At 36.5% G+C, this 16,101-nt stretch overlaps 1 protein-coding gene across 11 annotated transcripts in view; it reads left to right on the forward strand.

The window, feature by feature from the left end:
• The window catches only part of TNRC6B (trinucleotide repeat containing adaptor 6B), a 139,331-nt gene that overhangs the window by 18,635 nt on the left and 104,595 nt on the right, over positions 1-16,101 (forward strand). For 8 of the 11 annotated variants that reach the window (XM_067310180.1, XM_067310208.1, XM_067310259.1 and 5 more), the window contains one exon: positions 3,918-4,016. The exons of 1 other annotated variant lie outside the window; for it this stretch is intronic. In XM_067310180.1, coding sequence (XP_067166281.1) covers positions 3,963-4,016 — 54 coding nt within the window. In that variant the 5' untranslated portion in view covers positions 3,918-3,962. The remainder of the gene's footprint in view (positions 1-3,917; positions 4,017-16,101) is intronic. 2 more of the 11 variants (XM_067310192.1, XM_067310217.1) reach the window with 1 other exon arrangement.

Raw genomic sequence — 16,101 nt, forward strand, 5'->3', positions numbered from 1 at the left:
CAGTCGCTTTCTTGGCTGAGAAGTCAACATCAGTTATAGATGACTGTTACAGAAGTTTGTCCGGGAGCTGGATTCCCATGGATTTGGGAATCCCCAAATGCCTGCTTTTGGCAACGAATAAACTTAAAACGCAGCACCACTTTGCCAGTGGCCATGTGAATCTTTCCTTGCATGGGGAATCGAGGATTCACATATGCAAAAGAACATAAAAATGATTGTATTGAATTAGACTCAGTTTGTTGCCTGCTATCCCGTCTTCTGAAAGAGACCAGAAGCAAATGGCATGGGAAAAATACATTAAAAGGATAGTGTTCAGCAGAATTTCCTCTTGCAATCCCTCCAGCAGTCTGTGGCTTACAGTCTTCATGTACCAGCTGTGAGATAGCTTTTGGTGGATTTTCTTTCCTCCCCCTGTGAATTTTTGCAGTAAACTACTGAGCCTTTTTAAACCTCTGTTTTTCTTACTGTGTTCTTACTGTGAGTTATGGATAGTTCTAGTGTATTTAAACTGTCCTCTGTGGGAGAGCTTGCTTATCTTTATTTTTGTAGCCCTTCTCTTTACTTTTTTTTTTTTCTTTCCTAGTTCTATTGTCTACTCTTTTTGAGATGTACTGGTTGGTAGTTCTTTGTCTTCTTCCTGGAGCAATATGTAAAAACTGGTGTCAAATGTTGCCACTTCCCATTCTTCTGGTATTGAGGGAGATCTGAGAAGATGAACATAACCATTTTTTTTAGAAATTCATATTTAAATTCTCTTAGCACTGTGAATGAATATTGACTGGTCCTGGCAGTTGTTTTGTTTTCTAAGCTTTTTCTTATGCTTCTGGAGCTCAAGGTCTGTCTTGCTTGTTCCTCTGATTTAGAGGATGATATCAAACCTCAGCCAGTTTAGTGCTACAGTAATCCTTCTGACCAAAGCCTCAAATTGTCCAGCTAACAATTTATGGAGCTTCCCAGTTACTTGAATCCGATATTACAAAATCATTTTCAGAAAGTCCCAGAATCTCCCTGCTCCAGAAGCTCCAAAATCAACCTCAGAAGCTCAACATGGTTGAGTACCATGGACAGGGACTGGTCTGCATGTGCCCGTGAGCTCTTGCTGTGGGACAGGAAGATGCTCTGTCCAGGAGAAATACTTGTCAAACGTAGCAAGTTCTTGGCATACATATATATGATACAAGTCTTCTTTAGCATGTGATACTTAAGATTATTGGTTATTTGCTGCAAGGAGAATATCTTAGCCTCTCTCTCTCAACCCCACAATTGTCTATTTCCCAGCACTCTGTCCTGGTCAGTCTTCATCTTGGAAAGGAAATTTCTCCAACAGACAGCTCATGCTCCAGAAATCCACTACTTCATGAGATCCCAGTAAAGTTCTCCTACTGCTAATAGAGCCTAACCCTAAATTCCTTCAGGAGTATTTCATATGTTATTTCACTTGGGTTGCTCTTCGTTTTGTTTACTTAATCTTCTTGTTAAAGTGATAAGCTCCAGTCTCATATGTATTAACCTCAGTAGGTGACAAGCTGTAGGGACTGGGCTGACATTTAGGTTTATCTCCCATTAATCCCATATGAATCCGTTATGTCTCCTCCCCTTTAGAGAGAGGTTTCAGGAAGTAGGTAGAAGCTCAGGATGTTTCCAGGGCATCATTCTGTGTTTATATTTAAAAACAATTTTTTTTGTCTTGCCGTGTTTAAAGCATTAACTTCCATTCAGTGGATAAGGGCACCAAAAGGATAACATGATATATCTTCCTAAATTGCTAGCTGGTATACCTTTTTCAGCATGCATCAGGGCTCAATCAGCTTCTTTCATGCACTTCAAAAAATCATGTCTGAATGTGTGAGGTGGTTATTGACAAACACAATGTATTTGATTTAACTGGTAGGTCAAATCTCAGGTTTGCGAAAGATCAGTATATTCACTCAGACAAGGTAATGGTATTGATTCCCTGTCTATATCCAGTTCTTGAACTCCTCAGCAAACATTTTTTTTTAACTGAGAGGACTCTACCTGTTGTGCCTTTTGTTTTATCCTGAGCCTTCACGTGCAAGCAGAGTAATGCATATGTCATCACAGTGCTAATAAAATGTAATTTCATGTGCAATAATGCATATTTGTATCAATGAGGTCTGCACTGATAAAATCTCTGTGTATGATATTGAATGACATTCTTTATTGAGAAGAAGGTTGAACCTTTTGGTTGCATGTAAGAAAGAACCAGAGTTCCTGTAGATATTAAATGTCCTTGCTTAATAGTTGAGAAGTTCAGCATTTGTGGAATAGGGGAAATATCATGATTTTTATAAATCAAACTACAATAATAGTCATGCCATGTTTTTCCAAAGTCTGTCACAGTCTATGTGATGGAGGAGGGTGAGAATTTGGAGAGAGTTTTTCTGCTTTATCCTCATTCCCCTTTCCCTGGAAAAGGAAATTACTCTGCTGGAGGTCTTTGTGAGAAATGAACTGCCACTTTGTGTGAGAGTATATGGTATTACTGGACATAACAGGTTGTTGGTTATAAGGCTTGATAAGCAGTATGTAACATTTCGTAGCTTCAGGCCCTTGTTTTTAGAATTTATTCTTCATTCCATGTTTCAGTTTAATAGCCATGAAAGGTGTTATCTACCTACACACTACATACAGAAGTCACTGGCAGTGCAGACAGCGTTACCTTATAAAGAGGCTTTCATCTTAATCTGGAAGAGATTTGTCTAGAAGAAGTTTCCAGACTTTCTCTCTCTTTTTTTTTTTTTTTTTTAACCTCATCGCTGTTTGCATTCCCAAAGTTGTAGCTTTCCAGGTTTGGAATTGCTGCTGTGGAGGTGAAAGTAGAGCCAGCAGCTCTGTAGCTCAGCTGCAAATATGAAATGCAGAGAGACTTTGAATGGCACTTAAATGCTGGTGCAGGTTGAGGAGTTACAGCATCTTGAGAAGAACAGTTGTTAAAGGCCAGCAGCTCTTGGCTTTCAGTGAGTTTTAAATGTGATGTGAACCTGTATTTTCTGCAGAGCTGGAATATTTTGGATCAGCTGATAGGTTGCATCTTGCCCCTGGTACATTTGATCTGTCACTTAATTTCCCAAATTAATTTATTTAACCCATTAGCCATGAGAGATGGCTCATCCTCTGGAGTAGAAGACTCTAATCTTTGTAACCAAACGGTCCCCCTAAACTTATTGCAGCCTTCCATGAATTACTTTAAAATTGCAGGAATGGAATTTGGGGTATAGGCTTTGTTCAGTTGTAACTGCACTGACTTCGTCAGATTATAAAATAAGTTACCACATAGTGTTGAGTATTGGAAACGCTGGGAGCTGTTGACCTGGGTTAGATTGAAAATAGTGACCTAGAGATATATGACTTTATATCAGTTCCATGAACCATTTAGAGCCTAGAATCTATTTATTTCTAAATGAAGTCAAGGAAAAATTCCTTAAGGTAAGAATTCAGAGGTACTGTAGGATCACTGGAAGTCAAACAACTTTTCAGATTAATAACCTTTATAGTGTCTATAAGCTGAATCTGTGAAGCCTGTATTTGCACAAAAGCTATTTTCTAGTAAGAAAGATTTGCTCAGCTCTCTCTGTTCCATGTGATTGTTCCTTACTGACCATAGTTTTAATGAGTAAACATAATTATTGCATAAGATACTTGCCAATGGCATATTTTAACATTAAAAAAATTAGACTCCTGTGTGGTGCTTTTTTTTTCTTTACCTTATCCTGAATAACAGTTGCCTCACTTGTTTGTACAGAACATATGCTGAATGTATATGTGTACAGAATGTGAACATTAAAGGTCATAGCCTACAGTCATTATTTATGTTCACTGCAATCTTATTTAACACTGTTTAATGTGGAAAAAACATTCTTTTAAAGTATATTTTTCTTAATTTTTTTATCTTTTAGGCAGTATTTTGCATTTCTGCAGAGTTTTGCACAGATCCTGTTCCCATGCAAACTGATGAGGGAGAAATACTGGAGGAAGGCAGTCCCAAGGTCAGTGAGGTAAATGCCACTGTATTTTGGAGGAATGAGTGCTTGCTTGGCTGAACTGGGGAACAGGTGGAGGGAGCACTGACTACTGGTGGTATTTTTAATATATATCTGCATGCAAGTAAATACTATTTATTACCTTGGAGACATTTAAAAAATAAAGTTTTAAAAGGCTTTTAAAAAGACAGGCTTTTGCAGTCCGGTAAGGACTGGAAGATGTGTCTGAGTTAGGGCACTCCCAGGAAGAAAAGAGGAAAATCTTAAAAAGAAATATTAACTTGGCTGGTGTCTGTGTTCCATTTGTTAGAACTGGAAGGGCTTGTGAAGATTTCTCCTCTGCCCCCCCTGCTTAAGACTGGCTTAAAGAATTAGGCATGTGAGGACTCAGGTGTAAATATCAGCATTTGTAGATTACTGGCTGTTCTGTAATGAAGGTGTTTTGCTTCTTGTTTCATCGTACTTATCAACATGTGCTTTGTTGTGAGACTGCATGGTATGTTGCTTTTAAAGGTACCTGTGATTCTAGACATAGAATAATTCCTGCTGGGACAAGAAGCTATTAAGTGCACAGTTGAATATAATGTTGGCTGTGCTCTGCTTTTTGCTGTTAAGAACTACTTCCTGAAGATGCAGATATTGAGTCACAAATGAGTTTGCCTTTTTGGCTTAATGGCATAGCAATTATCATACTCTTCAATAAGTTTGTAAATGTATTTTATAGTCCTGACTGTCTCAATGAGTTGGTGTTAACTTTGCTACCAGCCTGTTTTAAAATGTGGCTCCTAGATTTCGTCAAAATCCAAATTGTGATTAGCTTGCTTGTAATCTGTAGGATACTGTGACTGTGGCTGAAAGAGAAAAATGGAGGATTTGAAAACAAAATTTATCATTTTCAGGGTGTAGTCCTTTGAGGGATGTTTTTGTAGTTTTATGCTTTAATAAAACAAACTATTGCTTGAGCTGTACGCATCATCCTAGGAGATGATTAATTAGCATAGAGAGGATTTGGTGAGTGTAACGCATTTCCTAGAGTATATGTGGGAATTTTTAATGACTTAGGAGGAAGGCTCATTAGATTAGGTGCTGACAAATGAAAACATATTGGTGGATGTACTTGCATCCAGATTGTTGAATGCTTCTGTTTATGAGGATATGATTAGAAGTTTCAGTTGGAAAGAGAGATGTGAGAGGAAATATGGTACAATTAATTACTGATTTTATTAGCATAGTCACTGGTGCTTGTTTTTCATTAAATCAAGAGAACCTCTGTGTGTGTGTGTGTACACAGGCCCATATATATATACACATGTATGCACACACATATGCACACACATACATATATGGATACATGACTTTCATTTTTTTGTGTGTGGCAGGAAGTAGATTGAAGTAACAGTCTTGTGATATCTTCACTTTTCCTCCAATAAAAAGTATGCCTTTTTTTTTTTTTTTTTGGCATGCTTAATTGTGGCTGTAATGGCAAACATAGCTCTCTCCCAGCATTAAGCACTCAAAAAATTTAACAAGCTTAAATTAGACTGACTTTGAATACCTAAGTACATATGCAGTACTGCTTGAAACAATTGTCACTTAGAGAAGGTGGGAGATTTGAAATTACACATCTGGTATTTGATGATATTATTTAAAGAGCTATGTAGAATCAGTCTATATTGAAAAATACTTGTGACTATAATTAGTCTTTCTCCCTATCCTGTGATGTACTGGTCTACTTGCTGAAGTGTATTTTCCAATGCTTCTTTACAGATGTAAATGATTATCCTTTCTCTCTTGGTCTCAGGAGAGGTTTTTTTGGCTCTAATAGTTGAAAGGTTTGTCATAGGAAAATTTAGGCAAAGTATCTTCCACTTCACTGTCTTGTATGATTAAATGGTGTTCTTTGTTTACAAATATTTACATGATATAGTAAGCCGTTTTCATAAAGATGGATTTTTTTTTTTCCTAAGAAACACTTTTTAGGACTTCAGTAGTATAGTCCGGTTTATTTCCACCTGTCAGGCCTATTCCCTTCCCGCTATCCCCCCGCCTTTCTGGGCAGATGTTGTGATTTTTTTATTTTTTTTTGAGGGGGGGGAATTAGTTTCATGCTTGGAAGACATTAATATAGCTACCTATTTGTCCATATTTTATTTGGATCTTGCATTTCACCCCTTTTACCTATTCCAAAACATTAAATTGTAAATAAAGGCTGATTATATAATGATTGTTATGCTTATTGTTTGGAATAATGAATCTCTTCTTCTGTGTATATCTGATCATTTATGTCCATATTTAAGTATGAGGGAGCTTTCTGTTCCCCTTTCAGTTTACACTCTGTTCTCAAAATCCCATAATTTATCTGTGCTTTTGCCTTCACTCAAAAATGATCTTTTTTTGAGCCCATAAATGATACCTACAGTAGTCATCATCTTCTGACATTTTATTTCCTATGGACATTTAGGATGGACTTGGTGCATTTAATGTATCAGCAGCTTCTTTGAAGCTCTTCTCTTAAATATTATAAAAGCGAGTCTGCAGTTCATAAATCTTATTATGATATTACTTAACACTGGTTAAGTACATTCCAGCTACTTCAGTGATGATAAGTTTGATTATATCATATATGAGATCAGACTAGGACCCCATTCTGGATCTTTGTTTTGAATAATTCATTTCTAGTCAAAAAGAGATTTGTGTAAGTGATATAAAGAATTAAATTACTGTTTATAGTGAGTTGTAGCATCTTTTACTGGCTGCACCAGCATAATTAGGAAGGAAGAGTGGGCAAACTTTCTGGCTTGAAAGTATTTCTTCAGTTTTTAAGGGCTTCAGCAACAGTACTGAAGCTACTGTTGCAAAAGTGGGAGGAGAAGATTGTAGAACTTCTCATACTTTTTTGTTTGTTTGTATCTTGTTACATAAGAAGACCTTATTCCTTACATAAAATAAAAGTTGGAAACCATTTTATGTTCTAAAGACCAGGTCCAGACCTACATGTTGGAATGCCTTGATGTCAGCTGCATTTGAAACATTTATGTTGAGCAGTAAATGGCCTTGCTGTGATCGCATGCTGCTTTTTTTTTTTTCTTCTTCTTCTTCTTTTCTGTGTGCAAGATGCTCAGGAGTCTGTTATGTACTTTCCCACTGTTTAGAATTTCTCTGTTGCTCAGTTTTGGTCTTCACAAGAGTTAAGAAAACAGCATTTGATCTTCTTGCGAAGTGTTCCTGTTAGCACTTCACTTGAATTTTAAGTGATGAACACCTAGACAACCAGACACACAAACTGTCTTTAGACTCTGTAGCTGAATCCCTTCCATACTGTACTATATTTTGCCAAGAAGGGTTCTTGCCAAAACCTCACCTAACACTCATATCTGGTCTTAAGCTGATCTCTAGTTGAAAAACCATGTGTGTTATTTCCCCAAACTATATATTGAACTTGGAAAGAGTAAATATACTAATTTCTAGGGCTATCTTTAGGTTATACTGATATAATCAAGATGTTTTGTCTTTTTTATGTTCATTTATCACCATGCAAAGATACTCTAAAGGTCATAGTGTATCTTCACAAAGAGTAATGCACACTAATGAAGTTCTGTATCTCAGTATGTTAACAAGTGGTTGTTGTGTCTCCACAAAACAACAAAGTGGGATTCCTATTGATACATATTGCAGAAAAAGCAGTAATTTGAATAACTGGTTACCTGAGACTGCAGAACCCGTGACTGGTTCTCCATCCTTGTTTTTAGAGACTTCGGTTACAAGAACCATTTAATTAACAGAAAAGGTTTCACTCACTTTGCTTTTTATTCTCTTGCATGGTAGCATGGGGAGAGGCAGTAGGTATGTTAATGCTGTCAGCAGTCATAACCTCTCAGGTGCCTTAGTATTCTTTTTCTGGCATAACTTGAAAACCCAAATTTATTGTAGACAGAGATAACCTTGAAGGAAGTATTCTGGAGTGTTAGGGGTGTTATCAAATCATCTTTCATTGCGATGCCATGCATATTAGAATATAAGGGTTTGGGTACTGCAAGAAATAGCTTTCTTATGGTGCCAGTCTGAAAATAGCTTTAAATATTATGCATTAAGACTCAATATCATACAATGGAAAAAAATGATTAATTGTGCTTTATTGCCTGTAAACTGGCTTGGTTCTTTAACTGTTTCACATTCTCTGACATCCTACACTGTGTGGTCTTCTGAGATATCAAGATGAACCTCAAACAGAAAAGAAGATTTACTTTTGTAAGAAAACAAATTTTACTTATGCTTCATATAGAGCTAGTAGAATCGCTCAGCAGGCGCTTCTGCAGCAGGTCACTTTCAAGACTAAATATATACATGTTTCAAACTGATTAACATTTTGTGAGAATTGAATTAGAAAATGTAATCCCTGCAGTCAAGAGTGATGAAGAGGTATAGTTTTGCTTGACTCCTGCTGACCTGAAGGCATTACTACAAAAATTGGTCTTTATGCTTGCCTTTGCTCTCCTTGAAATAAATGACAGAAATCCAGTTGCAACTTCTTAATATAAACTTGTAAAGAAAGTTATTGGTGGGCTCAGTCCACGCTTTTTCTTCATGTTTGTTTTCCCCACTACTATTAATGCATGCCTTTTCATTTCATTTTGTAACTTTTTTAACTACTCATGCTTTTCCATTTAGTAGTACAGTAATTGTTATTATATCAGTTGGGTTGTATTCATGTTCTTCTCAATTTCTTGTACTTAGGAATTTTAAACACTTCTTTTCCTTTTGCTTTTTTTGAGGTGTATTCCTTTGCATCACTAATTCTTTCCAGAGTTATATTCCAGCAAAGACTGTTTTTTTGCTGAATAATTTAGTCTCTTTCTTTTCTCTTTTTTTCTTTTAGTAGGGTGGTTTTGGAGAAACTTACAGTCTTGTTTGCTTTCTTGCCGGGGCTTTCCATCTTAACTGGCTCCATTATTAGATCCCACAGTTTCTTCCTTGTCAGAGTGTCAGAAAATGATCTTCTGCTAACATGGCATCAGCATGGTAAAGGCAGGCGACATCTGTCAATAGCACACTCATGATTCCAATATTTTCTAATATTAGTGCCAAAAAGAGAGAAAAGAACCTGTACAAAAGGAGGCTTTTTCAAATGAGCTTACAGTTTTATAAAAAGGAAAATATTTTTGACAGATGCAGAATCCTCATTTAACAGGAATATTAGGTCTGTTTAATCCGTATGAACTAGAAGTGAAAATCGTAGACTGAAGAAGTATCCTTCTTTCACTTTTTAAAGTAGGTTGGTAGGTGTGTATGACTAGTTTCTGGCTTTTCAGGGTTGTCTTTTTCCACCTTCACTTTAAAAAAGGCAAAAGGAAAAGAAAGCCAGCATTTCTGCTTGGAACCTCGCTCTTTGCTGCTCTTTGGATTATGACTTCAATTATATTTTATGGTAGCTTATTTGCCACTAATGACTTTTAGGCTTTTTCCATTAACAGCCTTGGTACTCTGAAGATATCAACAAGTACCGAGCTTCTTGTTCATGGCTGATTTCTTTTCAGCTGTTTTCATCCATCTGTTAAGGATTACTGCATAGACAATGCTTATACTTTGTTTCTCAGTTGTTCTTTGCCGTAAAATACTGTAGAAGGAAGCTAAAATTTTCTACTTGATTTGGAATATTTTTAGAATTCTTTCAATATTGGCAAGAGTTTTGAGCTTATGTTGCAAACTTATTTCTCAAAAAAAGCAATTAAAAATTTCTTGTTAAGCATTATAAAATTCCCTCCCCACTTTGCTGTTCCTTCATCTTTCAAAGTAAAAACCTAAGAATTTTCAGGGAAGGAGGGACTTTGAAGTAATTAATGTGCAGAAAGTTATTTATAAATTGTGATTTTTGTCTTGGCATTGTAGAAAGAAAAGAAGGAAAAATAGTTAGTTCTACATACTTGATGCTTTATATGAGGGAAGTCCAGCTGCACAAAATTTTGGATGAAAAAAGTAGCTGTGCAGTATTTATAATAATGCCCTACTCATGATAAGTATGGGAAAAGGGGAGAGAAACATTCTGTACTGTAGGGAGTTATATGAGTGTATTTTTATTATTTATTTTCTGTAAGTACTGATGAAAATTTTGAAAAGTAATTATTGAACTGGACAGGTAGTCTAGAAGTTAGGCTACTTTTCTGCTCTCTGTGGTGGCTATTTCAAAACCAGTGACAAGAAAATTAAGGCTTCTTCCTGTTTGTTTTTTGTTTTTTCAGTCTCACTGTTCAGTGCCACTCATCAAACTGTCTTGAGAAGGTCACCTGTGAATCCTTGTTGTTGTATTTCAAGTTGGCCCACCTGTTCTTACCTGCCAATTTGAATCTTTCCATTACATGGTGGCCTGCCTGCTCTGCTCCTGGTTAATTCTGACTCTACTTGCCTCTTGGTGTCTTAATGGCAAACAAATGTGAGGTAAAATTGTCCTGCTGTTCAAAGCACCCTTCAGAACTCTTTTGGTGGCTGTGGTTGTCTTATCCTGAACCGTTCACACAGAGGTGATGGTAAGGTTAAAAAGTACACATCATTTCCTCTACAAGTATCTAAACTTTTGTTTTTATTTCATATCAGTTAAGGGTAAAGAAACTTAAGCCTGCGTGAGTGGTATTTGTATTTGATCTGATAAATTACAAATCAAGATACTTAGAAGCTTAAAATTCAGGAGAAAGTGTTATTAGGAGTTTTGTCAGTTAGGGGGTGCCTCTTACTTAAAAGTAAGAGTATTCTACCAACTGCATTTGTAGGTAGCTTTGCACGGTTTTTGATTATGAATATTACTTGATGTAGACAACAGTGCAGGAGTTAGGCTGGTGCTTTCATTATGTAGGATTTAGTATTAATTTAGGAAAAAGAAAATCTTCTTTGGGTAGTTATACTTGATACAGTGTCCAAAACCTTGACACCTGTGTCTTTGGGGTTTATAATACTATTTTCAGTGATACAGAAATGTGTTTCTTTTCAGATGGTACTAGATAATTTAAAACATTCAGACTGAAGGCCTATAGAGTGACAAAATGATCAAAATGCTTTGTCACTGTAATTAAAAGAAAACAAAACTTTCCGTTTTCCGATTTGTAGTACTGGCCTGGTACATGGTGTTTACAGACTTGATGGTTTCTCTGCAGTTTGAATCCCTGCTACTCAAAAGTTTTCACTTACTACAAAGAAATGAACTTTCAACCTCAGTTGTACTTTCTTGAGAGTATCTGGCCAGCTGTAGGTTTCAGTTTACTTATATGGCCACTGCCTCTCTGTTGGCTCCAGAAGAGTCTTTATTTATTTATTTATTTATTTATATTTCATCATTTAGTCAGAAGGTATTATAGTTTACTGTTTTCTTTGGGTTTTTTTGGTTTGGGGTTTTTTACTCAAGGACCTTATAACATTTCTGTTCCCTGATATATAGAGTGGTTCCACTGTTTTCCTGTAATGTGACTTGTAGGAGTAGCTAATCTTTGTCAGGCTGACCTAAAGCTGTACAAAGTTTCTAGAGCCTTTGTAGAAAATATCTTGTAAAGTCTCTTGGAAGTAGAGAGATAATGTGTCCAACAAGAAGTATAAGGTAAATACCTAAGGAGGGCAGCAGTTTGAGGACTGGTCTGAGCCCAGGGATGATTTTTCACCACAGAAACTGATGCCCTCCTCATCATGCTGTGCTAGCTTCATCTTTCTAGCCTGAAAATGTGAAAACTTCTTAGGAAAGTAAGTTCGAAACAGAGTCTTTGCATATTGTGTATTTTTCTAAAGTACATTAATTTTTCAGTAAAGAATGTAATTATGTTAAATCTTATGTTAATGTAAGTTGTCCTTCCTTTTATTGACATGCTTTTAAAGCTTGTGAAAATGTTATGGCAGACTCTTCTTGTTTTAAAGAAAAATTAATATAGTCCATTAAGGATCAAGGGGAGCAGAAATTTTGTTTTCATTTTTCTTTTGAACTTTGACACTGGGGCCAACAAAAGAACCAAACAACGCTTCTACAAAAATACTACATTGTTGGACCTTTTTAAAAAGAAAAAAAACTCCTTGTGAGTTTATAACTTTGTACTGCAAATTTTCAAGGCATTGTAGCAAGGAGCTAAAATTACAATATGTTATCTGGGTCTACTGGCAAATTGCTTTGTAAAACAAAGCAATTTATTGCAATTATAGACAAGATAAAGTTATTGAGAACTTTGCAAAAAAGAGCATGGAATTAAACAGACAGTGCTACTGAACTACAGTAAGGGAGTGTTGTTTGTAGCTTAGAAGCTTGAACATTTTAAAAGAAATTCAGGATTAAGTGCAAGATTTTACCAGCTGGGTGTACTGTTTTCTACAGGGTCAAGATGGATTACTCATTTGAAACATACATACCTACAGTGAATAGTACGCTTGGTAAAATACAGATATCTTAAACAAAAGATGACTCCCTCTACTTTCTGCTCTCTGTACACCCTCAAGCATTTTTGAAAAGGTACAAAAGAGAAGGTTAATACAATGTTCATCTTCTTTCCCTTGGAAAACACCATCATCTGCCAAATTGACTTTGGGATCTGTGAAAGCTGTTAATCAGGCAGTCCTTTGATCCGTTTTTTTCACATGGAGGATATGTAATGGCATGGAATGTCATTGCAGTGAACCAGTGTCTATCTCTGATTTCTAGAGGAAAAAATGCTTCAGTTTTATTTAAAGCTCTGTTTAAACTCACCTCTTCCATTCTTTATAAAGTTCTTTTTCATAAATGTTTTCTCAATAGTATTTTATCAGGCAATACTGTCTCTTTTTAAGTTGATTACAGCGGTTTATAATCCTTTGCAACAGAGACAGAAAAGCTTTGGTATAAGGGCAGGGAGAGTCAGGGACATCACTTTGTAGCTTTGCTTACAAAGTGTCTCTTTTCATGCAGGTGTACTATTGGGGCACAATTTGAAGGTTTTCCACCTTCTTTTGAGAATACAGCCCTTTGACCTTTTTCCATTCAGCTTTGCTTTTACAAAGACGTTGGCGATAGTTGTAGACAGTTTCTACCAACATGACATGTTAGAGTTACTGGTTAATCACCTACCTGAAACAAAATTTTGTAGATGGGAAAGTACCAATAAATGTTTTCAATCTTACTGTCCTATGGTAAACTGAGGAGACAATTACTTGGGGAGAAATTTGGGCCTCTGACAGTGAAAGCTTTACTCTTAGAATTCAAGTCGTTTGTGGTCTGATTAGTTTGGTTGAGTCAAGGAAAAGTGTGAAACCGATTGGTTTGATTGACTTCATGCATTTGCAAGACGCTGCAAGGACAGTGTCGTTTTCAGTTTGTGAACTAGATGGGTTTAGATTTGTTTCAGTTCTTCAAGGTTTTTTCCTCTTTCACATAGTGTAGAAGAAATGGAGATGTGGTTTGTGGAGGAGAGCTTTCTTTTCTTCCTGCCAATAAAATAAACGGTGATGGTCATCATCATTACAGTAGATGGGAGTGTTTGTGTGGACACTTAACTTGAACTCTGCAAAAGGCATTGTGCAGTATCAGTTCCCCTGAGGGTAAAAGCAGCACGCAAAGCATGTCAGCGTTTCCTGTAACTTGTTCAAAGTCAACCCACTCGGACATTTGGATAGCACAAGGAAAAGGCACTGTATTACTTGCGGGGGTGGGGTGGGGGGGCGGCGCGTAACAGTTGTCTACCAGTTCAATACAACTGTGTGGAATTAGGTTGCTAAGAAATTTTATACAAGTAGCCTGAAATCAAAGTGATAGGTTTCACTGGATACAGAACTTCTATGTATGCTTCAGTGACACTTGAATTTTTCCTTTGAGGATAAGTTTGTAATGTATGCAAGCAAGGAAAGCTCAGGTTCTGCTCCAGAGATGAGTAGATGCTCTAATGGTTCAGTGACCTGGCAGACATCACACTAATTTCAATAATCCTGAGAAATTTGGAAAAATCAGACAAGCCAGCAGCATTGTCAGTGGCTCCTTTGTGGTTAAAATGAGTTTGGATTCACATTCTGATAACTGGAGAAACCGGCAAGTAGCTGTACTAGGTGAGACCAAAGGTCTCTACAGCCTGTGTTCCTTCCCTTTTTTGAGAATGGTCAAAAGTGGATGCCTAAGGAAGAAGCTAAAAGCAGGGTTAATGTGTATTTGTAACAAAAGCACTCTCGGCCCCCAGCTATTTGTTGCTCAGGAGCTTTCTGGACCAGTGGCAGCTTCTATGTATTTAGTAGCACATAATGGATTTTTCTTCTATGAACTCAGAGAAGAAAGTTACCTCTTCTTTTTTTCCTTGCCTGTCAGATCAGATCTCTTGGAGCAGAATAATTTCTGCATCTCTCTGTATATGCCTGCTTATGCCACTTTCAGTCAGTCCTAACAAACAGCAGAAAACAATATTTGTGGCACAATGAAGGTGGCTTAATGTGTAGTGCAAAAGTGTAATTTAGGCTTAAGTAATTCTGATTATCATCTATTTCCTCAATCCATTAAGAATTCTTTTCATTGTATCTGTCCTTGTGTGGCAATGCATCATCTAGCTTTCCAAATTTATCTGCAAGAGGGAAGTTAACACATTTTTTCTCTCTTCTCTGTCAGGATAGTTAACAATGTCTATATCAAAATGTCAGCCACTGACAGTTGTCATTTTAAACTGCTATAACTTGGTGATGTGTGCCTGCACCATAAATAGTAAATTAACTATAAACTCAGTTGGCTTAAATAGCCATAAGGCAGTATACAAGTGGCTTTTCAAGGTGGTGTTGGGGAATGAACCAGTAACTGCTGATAGGCTTCAGCTGAAGAATAATACAGCAGCTTAAGTAAATAAAAGATGGAAACAGCTCATTTGTTACTAAATTCAGATTTTTCTGGAATGCCTACTATATATGTGTAGAACACAGTAACAATAAATGAATCAAGTGCATCAACTGTGGTGCAGGAAATAGTGAACGCTTTTATATTCAGAATGCTATATGCATTTGGTGTGTGTGTTCTCTAGCTACCTCAGCAGCTTCAAAGTTGAAGGTTTCAAATGGCTTTTCTAGATGTCCAAGCTTTCAAATCATAACTTGAGTGACTTAAGCAACCTCTTTGGTGATTGAAGATGTTCCTGGCAAAACAGTATTGCTTGCTGCAAACAATTGGGTTAGCTCAAATTACCTTCAAGGCAAGATTCAGATGAGCTAGTATGTATCGATGAGCTGTCTTACTGGAAATATATTACTTTGCAGCTAAGTAAGATGTTAAAATTAATTTCTGGGGGAAAAACCCTTCTTATCTGTACAGTATGAAATGTGGTTGGGATCCTGAACTTTTCAACACTTTCAGAGTGTGACTGTTGTCCTGGTATTGATAAAATTGTTTGGTTTAAGCCTAGCAGAGAATTACAGTTAAGCTGGTTGGGCATTCCATGGGATAGGAAATAACATAAACATTTCAAAAATTATAATAGAAAACAGGGCACAGTTTTGTTTGGTTTTGTTGGTTAGTTTGGTGTGTGTACAAGTACAGATGATGAGTTACTGACAGTTGGAGATGGAAGCAAGACTTCTAGTTTTTCAACGCTACTGCACTTTTCTTCCTAGGTTTGGTGCTTATTTAACTGAAACAAATTACTTTTTTTAAGTTACATAACTTCTCTATTCTTAATTATTGAGCTGCCATTGATAATCTGTCCTGTTGTTCTGTAACAATGATACACATTTTAGTGATTATATATGTTAATGTGTTTGTATTTATAGTTAATGGTGTAACTTTACATTGAGTCAGGAATTAAAATACCATTAGGATGCATATACCATAGGTATGTGGCTAGTGATTTTTAAAAAGCAGTTATACGCGTCTTAAGTGTATTGATATTCAAAATGATAGTCTGTGATTAGCGAGGAGTACTGAATGTGATCTGTGACTTAGCAGTAAGATTACATTAGTAAGTTTTCACTTCTCTTTTTACTAACAGACAAAATGGTTAGGACTGCATGATTATAATAACACTGATATGCTCAGTCTAGATGCTGAGGAGAAACTTGAAGAAAATAGTAGGCTAGGAGACAGTTCACATTCCAACTTAGTATTTTCTTGCATATCAGGACTGTGCTTTGGCCAAAAAAAGGT

This window comes from Apteryx mantelli, chromosome 1 (assembly GCF_036417845.1).
Source record: "Apteryx mantelli isolate bAptMan1 chromosome 1, bAptMan1.hap1, whole genome shotgun sequence".
NCBI lineage: Eukaryota > Metazoa > Chordata > Aves > Apterygiformes > Apterygidae > Apteryx > Apteryx mantelli.